This window comes from Frieseomelitta varia, unplaced genomic scaffold (genome assembly GCF_011392965.1).
Source record: "Frieseomelitta varia isolate USP_RPSP 00005682 unplaced genomic scaffold, Fvar_1.2 scaffold_278, whole genome shotgun sequence".
Classification (NCBI taxonomy): Eukaryota; Metazoa; Arthropoda; class Insecta; order Hymenoptera; family Apidae; genus Frieseomelitta; species Frieseomelitta varia.
Window position 1 is genome coordinate 35,700 of NW_025110010.1, and position 20,999 is coordinate 56,698.

The 20,999-nt window shown below is 30.7% G+C and overlaps 1 protein-coding gene across 3 annotated transcripts; it reads left to right on the top strand.

The window, feature by feature from the left end:
- The first annotated feature begins 644 nt into the window (after positions 1-644).
- Positions 645-19,846, top strand: LOC122529098 (protein yellow-like). 3 transcript variants are annotated; one of them, XM_043654887.1, is made up of 6 exons: positions 645-1,107; positions 5,889-6,096; positions 13,158-13,297; positions 14,879-15,202; positions 15,277-15,526; positions 17,403-19,846. In XM_043654887.1, the coding sequence occupies exons 2-6, from the start codon at positions 5,892-5,894 to the stop codon at positions 18,341-18,343; spliced, it is 1,860 nt and encodes a 619-aa protein (XP_043510822.1). In that variant the 5' UTR covers positions 645-1,107; positions 5,889-5,891; the 3' UTR covers positions 18,344-19,846. The 3 variants fall into 3 exon arrangements, with proteins under 3 accessions (XP_043510822.1, XP_043510821.1, XP_043510823.1); XM_043654886.1 differs by lacking the exon at positions 645-1,107 and adding an exon at positions 4,521-4,651; XM_043654888.1 differs by lacking the exons at positions 645-1,107; positions 5,889-6,096 and adding an exon at positions 9,891-10,151.
- The last annotated feature ends 1,153 nt before the right edge of the window (positions 19,847-20,999 follow it).

Below are 20,999 nucleotides of genomic sequence, written 5' to 3' on the forward strand. Positions count from 1 at the left end.
GAGAGTCACTAGATGAATGACAGGACGCGTGCAGGCTTGTCTTCAAATGCAAGGTGGTCATTTCGAGCATTTTTTGTAAAAGTAATTAAAACAGAAAATTCATTATATCTCATAAACGAAGACAGATAGGACATATATTCATATGACTTTTTTCCATTATTTTTAGACGTACAATCTGCTCCCGAAATGGGTCCCACAAGTTACGAAACACCCTGTATAAGAGTCAGATGTTCTTAGATTCTGCTTTCTTCGACCAACAGCTGATTGTGCCCACACTGATCCACTTCGTGATATTCGTCCACTGTGTGTAACTTTGTTTCATTACACTCAGCTCCGGTGATTTAATAATAATTTATGCAAGTGACAGAGCTGTAAAATCGAAGCAGCCTGGCTTCCCGAATTTTCGTTAGCGACGGTTCAATAAACTCTTACGCACCTTGGAAAGTTCCACCGACATTTGTTAAGTATTATCGGTGAAAAGTGAAATCCACTCTAACGGCAAGAATGTCGATGTTATTCGTTTAATAATTATAATCAGATAAAAAGTGAAATATGAATGCAGGGTGTATAAGGATGTCGTGGATTGTTATTTCGTTGCGGCAATACCTCCTGGATCGTTATTCGCGATTATTTGCAATTTGAAATTTTTGTTAGATGCGTTGATAACCAGTTTATGTAAAAACGCGCCGGCTGTGGAAAAACATTGCTTTCTGCTTTCTCGATTCGGCCTGAACTATAGCGATTCAATTTCAGTCTAGAGAGTCTGTCCGCGCGATTAAGTACATAATTTCAAACGGTTCTGCCTGTCGACTGCAGACCTCAAGGAAGCTCAAACAGTCGGGAAAAAATTGATCTCGAAGAGAACAGACCTTGTTCGATGAATATTTTCTCAAACCGACTTGAAAGAATAAAAATAAACGTTTCGAAAATTTCTTGCTGACAAACGAGCAACGTCGTCTTCTTATAAATCAATGATTTGTGAATTAAAGTGAGTAATTACAGATTATAATAATAAACAAAGGGAGAAAGGAAAAACTTTGTTTGAAGAAGTGACGATTCTCTTTTCGCGTTCTTGCAACCATAAAGAGATAGGAAGAAGAAATTCAGGTAAGTCAATAAATTAGAGCTGGATTTAATGTGGAATGTGAATTATAATTACTGATTGTCAAATAACGAATGATCATACTTTTTGATTATGTCGACGATACTGTACTGCATTTTAGAAATAAAAATTTTTACAATTTATTTAACAATCTATTTAGGATACATTCAAAACAATTTCCACCAATTGAAAGTCACATTTATATTGTCTTTGAGATTTTTCATTATGATTCTTATATCAAAAGACATGTCAGAGAATTGTAAACAAATTACTCTAAATTCAACGATACGGTTACTATTATAATATAGTAAAGGATACGCGTGAATATTCTGTCTAGTCTTGATTTATTAACTGCAAGCAATTTCCAATAATAACATTTATTATACGTTACATTATTATGATTACTGTTTCGTAATAAAAATAATTTTTAGTAATTTTTAGTAATATTCAATTATAATTTACTTATAACATTAGTTATATAATATTTATAATATTCAATATAATATTCAGTTATAATTTAGTTCAGTTATAATTCAGTTTAATACTAAATTATTATTACTACTATTCAATAATGCTAAATTGCTATTATTAGTATCTAGTAATAATAATAACTTTGCAAGTTGATTACAAAAATGTTTAAAAATTATAATTTATTTATAATATTGGTTATAATATTTATAATATTTAATATAATATTCAGTTATAATTTAACTATAATTTATTTATTAGTTATAATCTAGTAATAATATCAGTATTTAGTAATACTAAATAATTACTACTACTATTTAATAATGCTAAATTGCTATTATTAGTATCTAGTAATAATAATAACTTTGCAAGTTGATTACAAAAATGTTTAAAAATTATAATTTATTTATAACATTAGTTATAATATTTATAATATTTAATATAATATTCAGTTATAATTTAACTATAACTTATTTATTAGTTATAATCTAGTAATATCAGTATTTAGTAATACTAAATTATTACTACTACTATTTAATAATGCTAAATTATTATTATTAGTATCTAGTAATAATAATAACTTTGCAAGTTGATTACAAAAACGTTTAAAAGTTATAATTATAATATTAGTTATAATACTTATAATATTTAGTATAATATTTATATTTTATAATATTTAGTATAACATTCAGTTACAATTTAACTATAATTTATTTATTAGTTATAATTTAGTAATAATATCACTATTTAGTAATACTAAATTATTACTACTACTATTTAGTAATACTATCTAGTAATAATAATAACTTTGCAAGTTGATTACAGAAATGTTTGAAAAATTATAATTTACTTATAATATTAGTTATAATATTTATAATATTTAGTATTATATTCAGTTACAATTTAACTATAATTTACTTATTAATATTGTTACAATTTAGTAACAATATTACTATTTAGTAATACTAAATTATTATTATTACCATCTAGTAATAATAATAACTTTGCAAATTATTTACAAAGCAATTGATCACCGCTCAATTTTGAACTGTAGTCACAGTGAATATTTATTCTGACAAAAGGAAACATGTGAAGTAAACGTTACTCTTATCTTCACACACTCGTCTGGCTGTGACACGTATCCACTTAACATACTTAGCTTTAACTATTTGATTCTTCAATAATACATAATCAGTAAATATTCTCTAATTGCATTCGAATTTTGCATCACGTTGCATTCGAAGAGGAAATGTCTCGCGAAACCGAAAGTGTTGCCACGGTAAAAAGCAGCAGTTTACTCCTTAATTCGAACGGTCTCGCGCCATTTGACGAACGAGCCATCGGAACGAGATGGATAGGTTTAGATTAGGTTTCTTCGATTAACGGGGATCGTTCGTGTTTCTCCGACATTTCCAGCCAGTCTCGACGACCATGAGCTTGACTTCCCGAGCCGATTGCCGAGACGAAATGCATTTCGTCGAAAGAAACGAAAAAGAGTTTCCTCCAACTCATAACGCATAAACAATTTCAAGTGATATCTTCAGGGAACAAGCGTGGCGAAAGATCTGATAAGATGGAAAAGAGGAGGATCCGTATGAGAAGTAAAGGGAAAGCGTATTTTGATAATTAATCGCGTCTGATTTGTATGCGCGAGCGTATCTTTCCCTCGATGCACTTCCGTTCCATTCTGATGCGTTGTCTTTCGATTTGATCGGATGCTCGCTGATTAACGACCCGTTGTTGAATGTTAATTCGCGAAAACTGTAACTGAGCGATATTGGTCAACATTCCTCAGTTTAGGTATTGTGATTTTACATGCTTCGTGCGTACTTGCTTTCGGAACAAGCGAAATAATGATAAGATGTGATAATAATAATGATAATAAATTTCACTAATATGATAATAACGATAATAATGATAATAAATTTTATTAATATGATAATAATTGTGACAATAATTTTCATTAATAGGATAAGAACAATTATTACAGTAATAAAATTAATATAATAATAATGATAATAAATCTCATTAATATGATAAAAACAACTGTATAACAATAATGATAGTAAATTTCATTAATATGATAAAAACAACTGTATAACAATAATGATAGTAAATTTCATTAATATGATAATAACAATTATATAATAATAAAATTAATATAATAATAATGATAATAAATTTCATTAATATAATAATAATAACAATTATATAACAATAATGATAGTAAATTTCGTTAATATGATAATAACAATTATATAATAAGAAAATTAATATAATAATAATGATAATAAATTTTATTAATATGATAATAATAATGATAATTTTCATTAATATGATAGTAACAATTATACAACAATAATGATAGTAAATTTCATTAATATGATAATGACAATTATATAATAATAATGACAATAAATTTCATTAATATAATAATAACAATTATATAACAATAATGATAGTAAATTTCGTTAATATGATAATAACAATTATATAATAAGAAAATTAATATAATAATAATGATAATAAATTTTATTAATATGATAATAATAATGATAATTTTCATTAATATGATAGTAACAATTATATAACAATAATGATAGTAAATTTCGTTAATATGATAATAACAATTGTATAATAATAAATTTCATTAATATGATAATAACAATTATATAATAATAAAATTAATATAATAATAATGATAATAAGTTTCATTAATATGATAATAATAATGATAATAAATTTCAAAACTTGCTGTGCGTCTGTGAAAAAGTTCTTGCGTTACGGAGAGCCTTACCAATTCACATTGTCACCAAACATTGCGAAATATAGCACGTGCCTATGTAATAATGCCACGTGTACGTACATACATACAAAAATGCCCTAATGGATACAACGACGTGCAAATATTTCTCGCAGCCATTGTCAATTTTTCATTTCAAGTAGACAGCGTGCTGTGATTCTTGCGACAGTATTCGAGTTTAAAGTAAATGGTTTTTAGCGTGAGCTGTGAGGAAACGTGCACTTTCTTCTCGCGTTTAAATAACTCGCTTTCTTCGGGCCACATTGGGAAACTGCTGGGTAAACAAATACTTCTTTCGTTGTCAAAACGAAGACTCTCGAAAGCTAAATGCATATTGCTGTAATTAGAAAGCAGAAGCCTCGCAGTAGGTTTATTAACATACAACAGCTGTGTGAAATAAAAACGTAAGAATGACGTAGTCGAATGACCGCAGCTGTTATTACGTCATTCCACTATGGGATAGTGTTAATGATAATGACACTATTAAGTTGCTGTCCACATTCTTCCACGAACTCAATTACACGACTTAATCCCTTGCCTTACGATTTCTTTCTAAAGAAATCGTGCGTGTAAAATTGTAAAATTTAATTTTAAAGCAACTCTGCGCGCGAAGTTATCACAAGATAAAACTGAACATTTCAGTTTTTATTGAATATATTTAAAAAAATTTATAAAGATTCAGATTTAATTTATGAAAATTTTTATTTAGAAATATAAGACATATATGTATAATTTATATTTAAAGATATATAATGGTTTATATTTAATTTATAAGAATTTATATTTAAAGATATATAAAGGTTTATATTTAATTTATAAAAATTTATATTTAAAGATATATGAAAGTTTATATTTAATTTATAAAAATTTATATTTGAAGATATATAAAGGTTTTCATTTAATTTATAAAAATTTATATTTTAAGATATATAAAGGTTTATATTTAATTTATAAAAATTTATATTTAAAGATATAAGATATATATATAATTTATATTTGAAGATATATAAACATTTATATTTAATTTATAATAATTTATATTTAAAAAGATTTACAAAGTAATGATAATAATGGGAGAAAAAAAATTGAAAACTATCCTCTTCCAACTAACAATGAAATTAAAAAAAGAATGGAAATTATTATGAAATTAGAATTAACAAAACATTTTTAGGATTATTTTGCAACGCAAGGAAGCTAAAGGAGCTAAAAGTAATAATTATTATGCTTTAGTTATTTTTAATTATTTAAACACAATAATTATTTTATCGCTCAAGAACTTCAGTGCTCTAAACTCACAGAATTAGAACAATTTTAGAACACGAAACGCCTAGCACCAGTTCTCTTCAATGAGAAAATTTTAGAGAGAAAAAAAGGAAGGAAAAATTTGTGGACATCACATTTTTTTTTTTACAAATTAAAATAAATTTATATGATTTTTAAACATTATACAACATGCATTTTCACTTAAGGGATTAACTGAGAGATTGTAAGTGATGTTTCGTCTTTCTATTGCAGACTATGCCAAAGACGAGGCAAAGGCGAAGCATCAGATCGGAAGTTAAAACGTCGACGAATTCGAGGAATTCATGGGCGAATTTCGTCCAACGATCGAACAACTATGTCTACGTCTCGCCGGTTCATTCTGTCGCTTACAACTGGGATAATCCAGACGTCAAGTATCACCATGGCTGCTTCGGTCAAAAGTTACCCAAAGTTAACTGCGGTAAGTCCAAGCACGTAATAAATTTATTATTTAAAGAGTAATCAAGTCTGAAGCTATTCGAGGCTCGTCTAAAGTCGAAGTAGACTGCAAGTAGGCAAAAAATGTAATTGATCCAATTAATGATTACACTGTAATAGAATGTTTGTTAATCATAAATAACGATTAAGTTCCTAGTTCGCTCGTTAAGTAACTTTAAATCGCAATTAAGGATTAAATTCTCATTTCGTTAATTAATTGTTATTAAATACCTTTCAATCTTAATCAGTTTGATATTTCATTAACGATTAACTGTCGAAATTTTTTTGTAGTGAAATTACAACTTCGTTTTCTATGCATAGAACATCTTGAAATGATGTATAAGAAGACGATGAAGTCCTTGTACTGCCAGCGACCAGTAAAATAGTATTAATGCTCAATGCAACGAGATAAAATCTTTTATTTGTTTAATTAGAAATTTTTGAAGGAGTAACTCGAGATAAGTTAATTAGGCTTACAGCTAGATATAATATATAATATATAATATTATATATATATATATAAATAATATAATAACATAATATAATAATAATATAATAATATAAATAATATAATAGTATAATATAATATAATAATATAATATATAATAATATAAATAATATAATAATATAATATATAATATAAATAATATAAATAATATAATAACATAATATAAATAATATAATAATATAATATATAATAATATAAATAATAGAATATAGAATGTAATATAGATCTTCCTATACCTTTCAATAATAAAAGTACTAAAAAATAAAATTTTAAAATTAACTTCAAAATTTACAGTTTTATTCAAGCCTTGCTTTCGATTGATGTCAACTGACTGTCAAATTTGCTCGAATCTGTCCGCTGTCCAGGTATTATGTTCGTTAAAATTTCTCATCTAAAGGAATTTCAATCCGCGTAGCCGAAATTCCAAATTTAATTAGAATTTACATTAGAATTCAGTGTCGTTAGAATTTACAAATTGTGCAATTGTACAAAAGCAACAGAGAACGCTGGGGAGAAGGATCTGCCGAGCAGATACTTCGTCCAAGTGATCATTAAGCAAATGTGAAATACTTTTGCCTTGAATGGTCGACAATCTCCGTGGAATTTCAATCTCCTCTCTTCCCTGTGACTCTTTCACCTGCCATCTCTCTTTTTCTCTTTTACTCCTCCTCCTCCTCCTCCTTCTTCTTCTTCTTCTTCTTCTTCTTCTTCTTCTTCTTCTTCTTCTTCTTCTTCTTCTTCTTCTTCCTCTTGTTCCTTGGTTCACGTGTTTCGTATCTACTCTGATCGAAGGAACTGAGTGAGTTCTCACGAGATTAATGCTGGCGTAACGATCCTCCGATGCATTCGGGCAAACGGATTCCCCCGAACGTTTCGCAACGTCGAACGATTGCTTCAAAACTCGCTCTAAATATCGGTGCATCGGCGCAACCGGCGAATTCTTTGCCGCGCAGGATTGTCAGACCCGTTGCCGAAATCGATCGTTTCGCACTTTACGATGCAAAGATTGGAAGATTTCACCAGTCGAACTCATTGAACCAGTTTAGTATACTTATTAATTGCAACTGTTTATATTATTATTTATATTATTAATTGCAACTGTTTATATTATTATACAAACAGTTATTTATATTATTAATTGTAACTGTTTATATTATTATACAAACAGTTATTTATATTATTAATTGCAACTGTTTATATTATTATATGATTATTTATATTACTAATTGCAACTGTTTATATTATTATATAAACAGTTATTTATATTATTAATTGCAGCTCTTTATATTATTATATTTTTATTTATATTATTAATTGCAACTGTTTATATTATAATATAAACACCTATTTATATTATTAACTGCAACTGTTTGTATTTTAACTGTTTTAATTATCAATAATAATACCAATTTCTTCTATAGAAAATGTCTTTTACGATAGATATTTTTGAAAAAAAAAAAACGTAGCTTTTAAAAGATATTACTCAACGACGAAAGTAGCCATTTACTTGCAGTAATGATTTATATCATGGTGGAATGTCAGCGATTACAAGCACACTCGAGTAAACTGAAATGTCGCCTATCGCAAGGATCGTCTTCCTTTAGTTTCTCCGTCTAGTACTTGTCTATCTCGATCGTTAATTACAAGTATCTTTCAAGCAGATATTCCTCTTCTCAACTATAACAGATACAACGCTTTTATATTGTAGTCGAGAGCATAATTGTACCAGTGACAATGAGAAATTGTCGATAATTTAAACTGACGTAACCTTGTCAAGAAAAAAAAAATGGTATTACGATCCACTTGACCTCGTTTCAAAGCGTGAAGCTTTCTACATTGACAAATATGAGTTTGTAGATTTTAAAATGATTTTATATCAAGCGAGGATACTTTCTTTCGCCCGAAAATCGTGAAAAATTCCAACGTACGTGTAAAAACATACCCTCCGACGGAAAAATCTTTATTTCCATATGTTTTTCATTTATTATTCTTTTATTTAATATATTTTTTTATTTATTTATTTTTTTAAGTTCCATTCTGTCTGAAACTTTTATTTTTATTTTAAAAACATTTCAGAAGATTTTCTACGATCAACGTTCCAAACAGAACCTGCTTAAAAGTTTTACAACTTTGTTCAATCACTCGTTTTAAATTATTAAGCTTTCGTTGTTGTATGTACAAAAAATTTTATTAATATTAATATTCGAAAAATTTAATAAATTTTATTAAGGGGGTATTCTAGTGTGAAGTGCGTGTCTTTTAACTTCGTTTGGAAATTTTTTGCAAAGAAACTATCATACCTTTTGCAGTCAAATTGACAAGGATTATTTGCACGTATTTCAACGACGTTTCAAAAATTTTTTGGAACAAAAAACGTTAAACTTAGTGGTACTGCATACTCTCAAACATAGTCGCTCAAACATAGCTTTTAAAAACGGTCGTCTCACGGTGTCCACGATTCCGGCCGTTCTGCTTGTCTAAAATAAAAAAACGTGATAGTTCCTCAATTAGTATGGATTTGGCTATAGCCGAAACTAGAGCAAAAGAAAAATGTCGGTAATTAAAAAACTGGCAATACTTTGAAATTCGATTATCGATTTTTGCGTGTTTTTCTCATACTTCGCAGGCCTGAAAAAATATAAAAAAATAAAAATTTTTGGTTGATTCTAGTTCGGGCTGTACTAAATGCGTATTGAAAATTTCAATTCAATCGGTCAAGTAGATATTAAGATATCATGAACGCCGTTCTGAAAAACATAGTTTCCAGAAAATATGCCTTTAAAGTTTAGTATTGCGGTAACAAGACACTGATCGTCGCGTTCTTCAAACACCCGTAACTTCGTTAATTTTAGAAGTTTCACATGTAAGATTCCACAGACTATATCCTTTAAGAATATGCAAAACAAAAAAAAAAAAATCGATTCTTTTTTAAAATACCCTCTTGATATTAATACTCGAGAAATTTCATATTGGCGACGATAAATCAGGATGAGCACAGCTGTTATAACAAGGTAGCGAGTTCCGCATTGAGCGTTGCTCCTATTGCCAATCGATGGAAACAGATTTCTCGCTGTTTGGCATAGTAGGCGGCTCCCGTTTCCCTTCGTTTCGCAGGGAATCGCGAAACAAGGCTCCCATGAACTCGCCGCCAATGACCTATACAGCCGGTGCCTTGTAACACGCGGACGAGAGGGAAAATCTTCTCCGAGAGAAGGGATTCGCCATTCTCTCCTTTCGTAGTACACCTAGACACACTTATGACCCGGATAGTGAATATGGCAGTCGGGTAACATCCACGCTCTCATCCCGAGCCGCGAACATCTTCATTTCGCTGTTATCTGTCGCGCGCTCGTCTCCATTCTCCGTCCGTTCAGAAATTCAGCGAGTAGTTCTTTTCATCTCGAACGCGAGTTTTTTCCCTTCGTTTCTTCTTCTTCTTTTTTTTTTTTTTTTTCGATTATATCGGCGGAAAGAGAATCCGAGAATCAGTGGGTCACGTTGAGGGAACGCTCTTCCAAGGAATCTCGCAGGTACATACTTTCTCTGTCCAAAGGACAGAGGATTCAAGCGAATTTCTCAAACTCTCATCAGTTCACTATTCGAAAAACGTCAAATGTCACCGACTGACTCTGAAGCTTGTCGGCTAACGTTCTATAGCGTTTCGCTTTCACGAACGATGAGCGACGAGTGTACGTGTCATCGATCGACGAACCAAGTTGTCGATGATTCCAATAAATGTCAATTCTCTGTTCGAGAAAAGAATCTTGTCGAACTTCTCCGTTTTCTTAGAAATTTTCTCTATAATAGAGAATTTTATTTCTAATGTCATTTTATTATATATTAATTTTCTTTTATCATTTACTATTCGCTTTATTTCTAATATATAGAATAGAAGTGTAATATATGCATAATATATTTTAGAAATATAATACATTCGTCATATATCATAGAAATATGACATATTCATAATATATCATATTTACATATTTATAAAATATTCATAATATATTATAGAAATATATATAATATTTTATATCATAGAAATATAATATATTCATAATATATTATAGAAATATATATATAAATATTCATAATATATCATAGAAATATGATATATATAGAAATATAATATATATGTAATATATCATATTTACAAATTTATAATATATTCATAATATATCATAAAAATATAATATATTCATAATATTTTATAGAAATATAATATATCCATAATATATCATAGAAATATGATATATCCATAATATATTGTAGAAATATAATGTATCCATAATATATCATAGAAATATGATATATCCGTAATATATTGTAGAAATATAATATATCCACAATATATCATAGAAGTATGATATATCCATAATATATTATAGAAATATAATATATCCATAATATATCATAGACATGTGATATATCCATAATATATTGTAGAAATATAATATATCCATAATATTTTATAGAAATATAATATATCCATAATATATCATAGAAATATGATATATCCGTAATATATTATAGAAATATAATATATTCATAATATATCATAAAAGTATAATATATCCATAATATTTTATAGAAATATAACATATCCATAATATATCATAGAAATATAATATATCCATAATATATTATAGAAATATATTATGAATATATTATATAGAAATATATTCATAATATATTTCTATATAATAGAGAAATTTTCGCAAGAAACAATGGGAGGGAGGGGGGTAATGCTCTTTCGCAAATGAAATTCCATTTCTTGACAGGTGGAGATTATTTAGAAACGATTGGAACAGGTGGAAATAATAATTCTCAGCGGAGATTGTTTTTCTCGTAATTTCCCTACGGGGAAAGCGCGATCAGGCGACACTCGTCACCTTGAAAGTTATTTAACCGCGAAGTTATCTTGCTTCTACCAGCGCGATTCGCTTTCATTTTGAATCCGTTATCATTATAACTGGTGCTCGCGTTAATTACACGTTACTGATGAAATGACGCGACTTGTGTATTTTGATACAGTATACAAAGTACGATTTTCATTCGTGGCTTTCGACAAATTTTTTTTATTTTTTCTATTATATTACTTTGACTAATTATTATCGATTTTCTCGATACAAACAGCATTTAAAAGTTTGCGTTACAATCTGCTTATTTTATCTCGTCACAATAAGTGACGTGAATATTTTATGTTCATATATTTTAAATTTCGTACAAAGCCGTCAATTTCAATTTTAACTTGTAATTTCAGAGACAGATTTGCAAAGAAGTACTTTCATTGATTAGAACATGAGCCATAGTTTGTTTGATCGGAACATCGGCTCAAAGACCCGCCATTTGGATCGCGAACTCGGACAAGAAACAGATTACGGAGAGATATCGATAGGAAAGTAACTATGGTACCCTGTCACGATATCGCCAAGTATGGGGCACCGTTGCAGTTGTAACTCGCGCCCAACTTTCATAGATCCGATTTAATTAGAGACAACCGCGGTTGTAAATCTCTTATCGCGAATCGAACTTTTCCCTCCTTCTTGCCTCTCCACCTCGTTAAATATCAAACAAGTGTCTACGATATTAAGAGAAAGAAATTGATCTCTCGTTCGTTTCGAAATTTTCTCGAGGAGAAGGTCTCCTCGGAGTTAAAATATTCCCTGACAACAAAATTTCTAATTTTCCAACACACACAGTTTCCTCCGTTCCTTTAAGAATATCTTCTCATTTTAGAAATTCTCTGGTCAACAGAATTTTCCAAGAAGCAATTTTGCTGCGAAACAAGTTTGCTGTGAAAATGATGTAACTCGAACTTGAGACGACTTTAGTATTTTTCCTCCTAATATATATATTATTAAATAATTTATATATATTATTATTATTGTTAAATAATTTTTATATATATTATTAAATAATACGTATTTTACTATTTTACTATTATTATTATTATTAAATAATTTATATATATAATATATATATAGTAATATATATATTACTATTATTATTAAATAATTTATATATATATTATTATTGTTAAATAATTTTTATATATATTATTAAATAATACGTATTTTACTATTTTACTATTATTATTATTATTATTAAATAATTTATATATATAATATATATATAGTAATATACATATTACTATTGTATATATATAGTAAAATATATATTACTATTATTATATATAAATAATAATATATATATTATAATTAATAATTTATATATTACTATTATTATTAAATAATTATATATATATATTATTATTAAATAATTCATTTCTGAAATTTGCATCGTGTCAGGGTTCAGGCTAATTAGTACGACGCAAATAACGTATTCAACAGCGAAAAAATTAAACGACTGTTATCCAATAGCGCTTGCATAACTCGATTATCAAATTCGTATCGCTCGGAGCAAAACGGTTACGCTCGGCTTGCGATAACCAGGCCAACGTGAACTTCGGTTGGGAAATCGGCTAACGAAGGTCGTGGCTCCCTCATATGTGTCGGAATCTCCTTTCGTTTCAGGTATGGCGAACGTGGTACCGTGGCTGTTGTCGATGTGCCTGCTTGGCCTCCAGGAGATCGCGATCCAATCAGGAAGTAACGCGCTTTCACGCGGTCTTGAGACCACTGGCCAGAAAAACGTGCCCCCAGCCTTTCGCTCGGTACGAACACTTTCTTTTCAAGTGTAATCTAATGACACGAAGAGGTCAACACGGGGAAAAGAGGGAATGTTTAACAAATTCTGAGTTCGACATTGGACAAATTTTTGAGGTATCATTGTAAATAAAACGTCGAATATCAACTTCAATTGTGAAAACAATTTTTCAATGTTTTCATATACATGACAATTTATAGCATTTTGGAGAAAAACAGTGTCTCCACTTTGCCATCTGCTGCATAATTTAAAAGCATCTTAGAATAAAATAAACTATGCATTAAAACTTTGAAACGTTTATCTTTAGTTTATTATTACACAATTTCTTTTTACAAAATTGCAACAGTTTCAATATTTGATATCCAAATATCAGTGTCCAAATTTTCTTACAATTTAAATATATATTAATTATATGTGTATTAATTTTATTAATTATATTAATTATATATGTATTAATTTATTATATAAATATTTATTTATAATACATATTTAATTATATTAATTATATATGTAGTAATTTTATTAATTATATTAATTATATTTTAGTATATTTATATATATAATTATATTTTTTTAATTATATTAATTATATTAATTATATAAATTTTCTGAAGAGAAATGCCAAACTTTGACATTCTCCCTTTTTCCTATGGACTCTTCACACACAATTATCTTTTATAAAGAATATTAGTTTCAAGTAAGAAGAAGTAAAGTTTCAATTGATTTATCAATTGCAATGTATGTCATTCGATCTTTGATGCAGCTATTTAACAAAACATGGATTCTTGATAGTTTTAACACATTCCTTAGCTTATCAACCGTTTTATACATTAACAATCGCACATGAAACATACTCATTTCTCATTTGGTTCAAACCAAACGTTCTACAATTTTTTGGGGACCACGTTCTACAGTTATCTTCATTCATAAAACGACTTTTACAATTGGAATCCAAAAATTTAGTTCCAACGTTGGTTGGATGTATATGTATATATATTGAAATATAAATGGAAATTATTACAGTTAGAAAAGCACACTTGATGTGCTTCGTGTAACTAATGGTGCCTATATAGAGGTATATTAAATGAGATAGAAAAAAACTTAATTACATACATCTCATTTTGTAATAATTTCCACTTATCTATCTTTTCATTTGCCTTCGTAATAAATTTTTGAAATTGTATAGTGACTTTATGAACACCATGTAATATATATTAAATATTAAAAAACATATATATACAGGGTGTCCTTTTTAAAACATCCTACATAGTCATCTTCTAAACCAGCGATTTCCAACCTTTTTCTCTCTCTCATACTCTTTAATTAGGCTTTTCATTTATAATCTCCTCCTCTCGTAAACCACCCATCGCTCTCAAAGAAAGTTTTTTTTCTCAATTCTCTTAGGTATTAGCTAAATAATCAATGTTTGCAATAACGATCTCCTATGACGCATACGCTGCATCATTGGTAAAGAACGCGTTGACCGTAATCTAAAGTTAATCATAATCTAGAAGCCTCGATTTTGAGACAACAATTGCAATAATTGAAACTGAAATCGTGATATATACCTAACATCGAGAGCCCTTAGTCTTTAAGGAATTACAAGATCCTGATATCGGGCCACGAGGAGCTTCCCGGTCACATAAACTGCGACTCGCCGAAACTCGAGGAGAACCTGCTGGAAAGGTTACCAACGACGCCGGTGTACAGCACACATCCGTACGGCTCGACGCCGGACTCGAGCGAATATTTCTCGAGACACTTGGAGAAGAGGCTCCGCTCGAGACCACCAGCACGAAATCTGCTCCGAACTGATGCGCATTCGGTGAATCAGCTGGAGTCTCACGGATTTAATTACGACCCTGGCCGCGGTCACATCGAGGACGATTACGTTGGACCCGCTATGGAATTGGTAAGCTTTTCAATGAAATCCTTGAACAGAGATTATTATAACAGCTGGTTAGAATGTGAAGAGAATCTCGATAGGTGTACGCGTGGTCGACGATCGACTACACGTACGACAGCATCGAGGCTCGCGATTCGGCCATCTACGACGGAGACTTCGTCGCGGAGAATAATCTGCCGTTGGGGCTGGAAATCTGGAGGGACAGGGTTTTCATCACCCTCCCAAAGTGGAAGGAGGGCATTCCGGTCACGTTGGCTACCGTGCCCAAACCATCGAAGACGAAAAGCCCCAAACTGAGACCTTATCCGGACTGGAGGTGGCACCAACCAGGTAAATATAGTGAAATATACACTATTTCGATTCACGATAATTTTCGAATATTCATCGCCATTGCATCTTTAATATATATATATATATATTGGAATATTTATCGTAATTGCATCTTTTGTATACAGGGTGTCCATAGAGTCTCTTTACAATTTCAAACATTTATTACAAAGGCGAATGAAAAGACAGATAAGTGGAAATTATTACAGTTACAGAAGCACGCTTGATGTGCTTCGTGCAACTAATGATGCTCACATAGAGGTGTGTTAAATGAAGTGAAAAAACTTAAATGTATACGTCTCATTTTGTAATAATTTTCACTTATCTGTCTTTTCATTTGCCTTTGTAATAAATTTTTGAAATTGTAAAGTGACTTTATGGACACCATGTAATATATATTAAATATTAAAAAATATATATATATACAGGGTGTCCTTTTTAAAACATCCTACATAGTCATCTTCTAAACCAGCGATTTCCAACCTTTTCTCTCTCTTATACTCTTTAATTAGACTTTTCATTTATAACCTTCTTCTCTCACAAATCCCCACCCATCACTCTCAAAAAAGATCTTTTTTTTTAATTTTCTTAGGTTAACTAAATAATCAAACGGTTCGAATTAACTTAATGGCATTTCAAATCAAAACTCTGTAACTTTGTGTTTTTATTTCAACTCTGTTTTTTGTGTGTTTTCCACCATTACCAATATTATTTCCGTTTATTCCGTTCTCTATTGGTTATAGGAAAAATAAATTTTCGAGGGGAACATTCTTTCGATACTCGCAAATATTCGCGCAAGTTCCTTTGTCTTTTTTTTAAAATGAAATTATGTCCAAATAGCCAAAACTAGTATACAAAAGAATCGCTGGATGGTACTTTTTTTTAAAACTCATTACGAAGTGATGAAAAATTACCATTATTCTGTTAAAATTTTGAAGATATTACAATACTAAACTCGTCTTGCGCAAACAAAACTCGTCTTGCGCAAACAAAACTAAAGAAAGAAATATTATTCCTGGTTCGACAAAAATGCATCAATTTAATTTCATATTCCACTTCAAGTTTAACCAACTGCGCTGGCAACTGATTGCGGACCATAACGAGTGACCAAACCGTATACGATAATTCGTCGATTTCTTTTTCAACTCGTCGGTATATCGCTCGATAGAAATTTAATTATTGAGAAGTAATAAATTTATTATTTGTTTTGCTTGAGTTACATATACTTAGAACTGTGAAAATGTTGCTAATTTTGATACAAAAAATTCTCGACGCACGTGACACATCTTTCCAGCGCAAGAGATTAATATACATGTACAATTACAGTTAATTAACAGATATTGATAGAAAGAGTAGCTATGATATTTAATATAGTGACTTTAATATATACAATTTAACAGTAGCTTTAACTATTTGCGCTGGCAATTGATTGCGGACCATAACGAGTGACCAAACCGTATACGATAATTCGTCGCTTTCTTTTTGAACTCGTCGGTATATCGCTCGATAAAAATTTAATTATTGAGAAGTAATAAATTTATTATTTGTTTTGCTTGAGTTATACATATACTTAGAACTGAGAAAATGTTGCTAATTTTGATACAAAAAATTCTCGACGTGCGTGGCACGTCATTCCAGCGCATGAGGTCAATAACAAACTTATTCATATTTCACAAAATTTATGCATTCATATTTTATAAAACTTTGTGCTACTAATATTTCACGATGCAAGATTTCTCAAAGCCACTTTGAACTATTTCACTTTTCTGCATTCGAGTCGACTGCACCTTTTTCGCGATTCCTTTTTCCCCACAGCCCCTCAGCGTCCAATGCAACTTCTTGATTGTTCCCTCTCGACTTTCTCAATCCGTACTTTCAGGGAACTGCGACGGTCTGACTTCGGTCTTTAGAATCCATGTGGACGAGTGCGATCGTCTTTGGGTGCTGGACTCCGGGAAAGTGGACGTGGCGAGGGGAGCGAAGCCAGCCTGCCCCCCGGCGATTTTCATCTTCGACCTGGCAACCGACACACTCGTGAGAAAGTACACGATACCGAGCGACCAGGTGAAAGAGGACTCCTTGTACACGAACATCGTGGTGGACATCAGGAACGAGGACTGCGACACGGCGGTAGCCTACGCCTCCGACGTGTTCCGTTACGGATTGCTGGTGTACGACTTCCTCAACGACTCGTCCTTCAGGATCCAGCACCATCTCTTCTACCCTGACCCGTTGGCCTCCAAGTACGAGCTCCACGGCCTCAAGTTCCAATGGACCGACGGGATTTTCGGCATAGCGTTGAGCCCGGTGGACATCCACGACGACAGAACCCTGTTCTTCCATCCGATGTCGAGCTTCCGCGAGTTCGCCGTCTCGACGTCGATCCTCCGCGACAAGAGGACCGCCGAGGAGAACACGGAGTACTTCATGCCGATCGGCAGGCCCAGAGCGAAGGACTACGGCCACTCGTCCGGCTCCGTGATCGATCGAAACGGCGTGATGTTCTTCAACATGGTGACCAGGGACTCGGTTTGGTGTTGGGACACCAGGAAGGAGTACATCCCGCAGAATCTCGGCGTCATAGGCACCAGCAACTTGTCCCTGGTCTTCCCGAACGACATCAAGGTCGATCACGATCACGAGCAGAACGTTTGGACAATTTCCAACAGGCTGGCCATGTATCTTTACGGCAGTATCGATAGCAGCAAGGTTAACTACAGGGTGTTCAAGGCTAATGCTCGTGAGGCTGTCAAGGACACGGTCTGCGATCCCAATTACGTCGTGCCTGGCTCCGAACACGGCTACGACGAGATCTGCTAAGGATCATTCGCCCGTTCGCTACATTGCAATCATCTGAGTAATGCTACTGACTCACGCCAAGAGATAGTTTCCATGCAATTGTCTATGGGCGATACTATCGACGCGTATACGTAATTATCTGATCGTGAATGATACCGCTGATCGGGACGATTGTTACTTTTATATTTATGCGTGTCGACGGAGGATGGTAGGAAATTGACCAATCTTGGAGTTGACTGACTTGAAGGAATTTATAGTGTTTACTTTTCCATAAAGTCTCTTTATAATTTCAAAGATTTATTACAAAGGCAAATAGAAAGGACAGATAAGTGGAGATTATTACAAAATGAGACGTATATATTTAAATCTTTTTTTTGCATTTAATACACCTCTATATGGTCACTATTAGTTCCATACACCAGAGGTGTATTAAATGAGGCAGAGGAAACTTAAATATATGTGTTTCATTTTGTAATAATTTCCACTTAGTTGTCTTTTCATTTGCCTTTGTAGTAAATTTTTGAAATTGTGAAGAAACTTTATGGACACACCCTCGAGATGATGGGAGATTTGTAAGAAATGAACGAGGATATCGTTATTAGTATAACTTTTCAATCTTCTCCCGATGACGAGGTATCAGTAAAGTAATGATTCAGAAAATAAGCATATTTAAGAAATTGCTAATCATGCCCAAAAAAAATCACAAAATTATTGTTAAGTGGGATTTTACAACTTTCCCATCGTCTCATCTTTAGTATATTAAAGAGAAACCAGAGTGTATAGTTAAAAGTATTTGTAAGTGTCAAACATAAAATTTTTCAGATTCTTTTTATCATTATAGCATTATTGATTGGACAAAAGAAAAAACTTTCACTCAAATTCCATATGACACACATTGCAGTGTTCTCATTAATACATAGAACATCTTTCAATAATTTTTCAATAAAGAAATATTCCAATTTTAGCACTTGCAATGCTTTCTACAAAATTCCTTAAAATATTTAGAGACACACGCCAGAAACAGGCCCAAAATTGGCCAACTTTTACCCATTATCCTTCTCCGACGAAAAAATATTTTAGCAACAATCACAATGAATGTATCGACAGGTTGAGAGTGCGTTGTAAATGGAAATATTTGTTAAAATATTTCAGGAAATGGGATAAAGCGATTGTTCCGTTGTCTCGGGAAGATGAATGTGAATAAACGTTGAGAGAACAACTACCTCGAATTCGTCTTCTCTGGAAATAACGGAGAAGCTTCGTAAATATACTTTTAAATACTCTAAGTGTAGCAAATTCTGCTTTGGGAATTACGTAACTCAATGGTTGAGTGAAACCTTTTGCGCACAAAGAGCCAATTGTTGCTGTTGAGTCCCACGGAAGACGCACAATTGTTGATTGAAGATTTCATTTCGGCTAATGCCTAGAAACTTTGTAACTGAACGTGCGAGAAAATCAATGATTAACTGGTCTTCTTTTCTTTGAGACGTTTTTTTTTTTTTTTTTCTTATTTATTTGATTAAGGAAGAGACGCGAGTGAAATGTCTTTATGAGCCTCATCTTTCCACCCTGAGTAAGCAATTATTTTGAAAGGGCTCCATCTAGAGTCAGTTAGTTTTTAAATTCTTCATTTGAGAAAACAAAAATCAGTTTATAATATAATATAAATAAAAATTTCTCTCTCGCCACGTATCGTACGAAGAACTGCTAAGCAAAAAGGAAAGAAAATGGCGAAAAGGGAAATACAAATACTTGTCCTAACTAATAGTGCCTTTTAGTGCTGTTTTCGTGTACTTTTAATTTTATTAATTTTATTACGCAAATGGTACAACTGAAAAATATTCCTGAAATAGATTTAATCAAGCCGCGACGGATTTCTTTACATCATTGATCAATATGATCGAAAGTTTAGTTCCATTGAACATGATGACTACACGAACTCATATTTCCTATTTTTTACAAAGTCCATATTACTAATGTTTATAAAGTTTAGTCTCTTTTTTTGTAAAAATTTTAATTAATAATTTAGTTAATAATTTTACTATTTACTACTTTAATACTAATAAAGTTTAGTCTTCTTTTTGTAAAAATTTTAATTAATAATTTAGTTAATAATTTTACTATTTAGTTAATAATTTTACTATTTAGTTAATAATTTTACTATTTAGTTAATAATTTTACTATTTACTACTTTAATACTAATAAAGTTTAGTCTTCTTTTTGTAAAAATTTTACTTAATAATTAGATTAGTAATTTTACTTAATAATTTACTACTTTAATACTAATAAAATTTAGTCCTTTTTCTGTAAAAATTTTACTTAATAATTAAATTAGTAATTTTACTTAATAATTTACTACTTTAATACTAATAAAGTTTAGCCTTCTTTCTGTAAAAATTTTACTTAATAATTAGATTAATAATTTTACTTAATAATTTACTACTTTAATACTAATAAAATTTAGTCTTCTTTTTGTAAAAATTTTACTTAATAAAGTTTAGTCTTCTTTTTGTCAAAATTTTACTTAATAATTAAATTAATAATTTTACCTAAATGTAGAACTAAAAATATTTAAATATATTACTAATAATTAGATTTCTAAATTTCATAATTACTCGTCAATTTGTCAATTTTATTTTTAAAAACCGATCTTATCTTTAAACCTGACGGGTCACTT

Bases quoted from the DNA above. Each gene is read 5' to 3' on its own strand.
- LOC122529098 (XM_043654887.1), top strand. From the start codon at position 5,892: ATGCCAAAGACGAGGCAAAGGCGAAGCATCAGATCGGAAGTTAAAACG. The intron at 6,097-13,157 runs GTAAGTCCAAGC...CTTTCGTTTCAG, and splicing joins GTTACCCAAAGTTAACTGCG to GTATGGCGAACGTGGTACCG. The intron at 15,527-17,402 runs GTAAATATAGTG...CCGTACTTTCAG, and splicing joins CTGGAGGTGGCACCAACCAG to GGAACTGCGACGGTCTGACT.